This window comes from Montipora capricornis, chromosome 5 (genome assembly GCF_036669925.1).
Source record: "Montipora capricornis isolate CH-2021 chromosome 5, ASM3666992v2, whole genome shotgun sequence".
Taxonomy (NCBI): Eukaryota; Metazoa; Cnidaria; class Anthozoa; order Scleractinia; family Acroporidae; genus Montipora; species Montipora capricornis.
In genome coordinates, this window is record NC_090887.1 from 72,501 (window position 1) to 75,000 (window position 2,500).

The window sequence follows — 2,500 nt, forward strand, 5'->3', positions numbered from 1 at the left end:
AAACTTGTTTCGTAGCCAGTGATAATGATACACGTTTACAGCGGCATTCGGAAAAAAAAATGATATACATGTTTAAAAAAAGTGTTCTGTAAGTTCGCGATGCGGTAGTCTAGTGGTTAAGTGAAAGGGTTATTAATGGAACGTTCCCAGGTTCAAGTCCAGAGAGTTTAGGCATTGGGGTTCGGATTTTAAAAATAGATATTCATTTCTCATAATCCCTATCAAGCGCTAAACGGCCTATATTGACGATAATAGTCAATTCACAGAAACTTAGGAATTGTCGATAATAGTCATTTCAGAGGTAGAGGATGGGTTGAGGGCCAACTTGTTTTCGTGCTCAGCCTTTGGCAGCGAAGAGGGCCGGGTGGCTCTGAGGAAGAGAATGGAGAGTTCTGGCAATGAAAAATCTCGGGCGCCAATCCCTTTGGCCACAGGGATGCAATCTAGTTCCCAGGGTCTCTCTTTTGCCTTAACGACAAAAGATGAACAGAAGAGAGACCCTGCGGGAACAGCAAAGGATAAAAAATACCAGGGCTTGGTGCCAATAAACCATTTGCAAACGCAGACGGCGCATATTGTGCACCTATCATTTGCAAGCTAATAGAGATTGAGAGCAAAAATGGCTTGGCGATTTTCTAATAGGTATGAGCAGAGTCCAACAAATTACATCACAAATGCCACTAAGTTCAGTTATTTCGGAAAAAAAGGTAAGCTTTGGTAGAGAAAATTATACTTTGCAGACCATCAACAGGGAGCTAGAATGACGCGTTGATGACTCAAAACGCTAATAATTTGGGTGCAAAACCTCTCCTGAAAGACCACCCATGCGTCCACTATGGAACAGAGGTGACCACGCTTGCCGGCCGGCTACATCTACATAGCCAAGACACAAATTATACCTGACAACATTCTTTAAAGGCTATCGAACTATAGGATCGAGCCCCTTTACTTTTCGGGATATTAACCAGAACTTTAAGACCTACTCACTGCACGAAAAAATGGATTCTCACCAAATTTGCACAGCGCAAATATAATGCAAACATATGTTTACTCTAGAGCAAACCTGTAGCAAACGTGGTAAATGCCACATATTTGCACCATATTTTCACACCTGTGTGAATATAGTAGCACCAACATGTGTTTTTCTGGAAGAAAAACACATGTTGGTGCCATAATGAGGCTCCTGTGTCTAAGCCCGTTAAGGTCGCTAAGATCACCAAAACCGTTCAAAAGTCTATCTCTGGCTTTCTCAGTAATGGCGATCTCAGTAGTGGTTGATCTTCTATAAAAAGAAGGAAATTTTTACTCTTTAAATTAAACAAAATAACAGGACGCAAAAATTAAGCACGTTTAGCCAACATTTGTATTCTAGCGAAAAAGCGACAGCGACAATTGTATTGCAGCGAAAAAACGACAGCGACATTAGTCTCTCTTAAATAGGCGACAGGTGGGCTGGAAAATGAGCGACAAAGCGACATCAGAACCCCCCTTGGAAGGCCTCTTTGTAAATACATCTTGAAACCGATTGTTGCCCGAACTGGCGTGACAGCATATTGTAACAACGAAATCATATTTCCATGTTTCCTTCGTACAAAAATAATGTCTGATGCTAAAAAAACGTTCGTAATGTGTCACGAATCCTGAAATTTCAGCTCCAGTGTAAACCAAGTCATGAGGATGATATTTACACAGATAGGCTATTTAAAAATAAAACTTATCTGGGACAAAGACATCCGTTAAAGATTTACCTGACAGTGAGGACCAACTGCCAAGCTTTCATAATGCGTTGCATTGTTTAAACTACAGTATTGTTTGAACTACACTTTAAAGGCAATTAATTATTAATTATCGCAATAAACACAGTTTTGAGGTTTGACGTCACAAGTCCCAGTCCGTCAATACCGAATAAAGCAGAATTTGTTCATGCTTGTTATATCATTTTAAGGCAAAATGCAAAGATGGCGCAAACAGGATATTTCAAGTTGTCTTCCATAATGATCATATTTAAGGTGCTTCTGTTGACACTTGATGTTCAGTTTCGTTCCAAGAGTTTCGTGAAAGGTAATTGCATCGTCTTGTGACTCGCTTATTAATTTCTGCACTGTCCATGTTATTTAGTGGTATTGCACGACTATCTAACTCCTCTGTCGTTGCGTTTTGTTGTCTTCTTTAGGCGCCTCGGGTATGGACGAGACAGAGTTGGTAGACAGAGTTATTTCAATCACCAACACGAACGTACGACCAGTCAACAACTCTTTGGATGCTGTAAATGTGACTCTGGATATTACCTTCCATGGTGTGATAGATATGGTAACAGCATGAGCTTATATCAAACGATATTGTTTATAATTTCATTGATTTTCATGAAAAACATTACTTGCATGACCAAAACAGCATAAGATTCTATAGTCGAAGACTTCCTGTTTTTATAGGGTTGTTTTGCTTCCAAATCCTCGAAAGATCCAAGGTCATTTGAAATCCTAACTCATGATATATGTGC

At 39.8% G+C, this 2,500-nt stretch overlaps 1 protein-coding gene across 3 annotated transcripts in view; it reads left to right on the forward strand.

Annotated features, from left to right (window-relative positions):
* Positions 1–1,368: 1,368 nt before the first annotated feature.
* The window catches only part of LOC138048955 (neuronal acetylcholine receptor subunit alpha-10-like), an 11,727-nt gene continuing 10,595 nt past the window's right edge, over positions 1,369–2,500 (forward strand). For 2 of the 3 annotated variants that reach the window (XM_068895025.1, XM_068895026.1), the window contains exons 1-2: positions 1,370–2,061; positions 2,174–2,310. In XM_068895025.1, coding sequence (XP_068751126.1) covers positions 1,959–2,061; positions 2,174–2,310 — 240 coding nt within the window. In that variant the 5' untranslated portion in view covers positions 1,370–1,958. Of the gene's footprint in view, positions 2,062–2,173; positions 2,311–2,500 lie in introns of all 3 variants that reach the window. The other variant, XM_068895024.1, reaches the window with a different exon arrangement.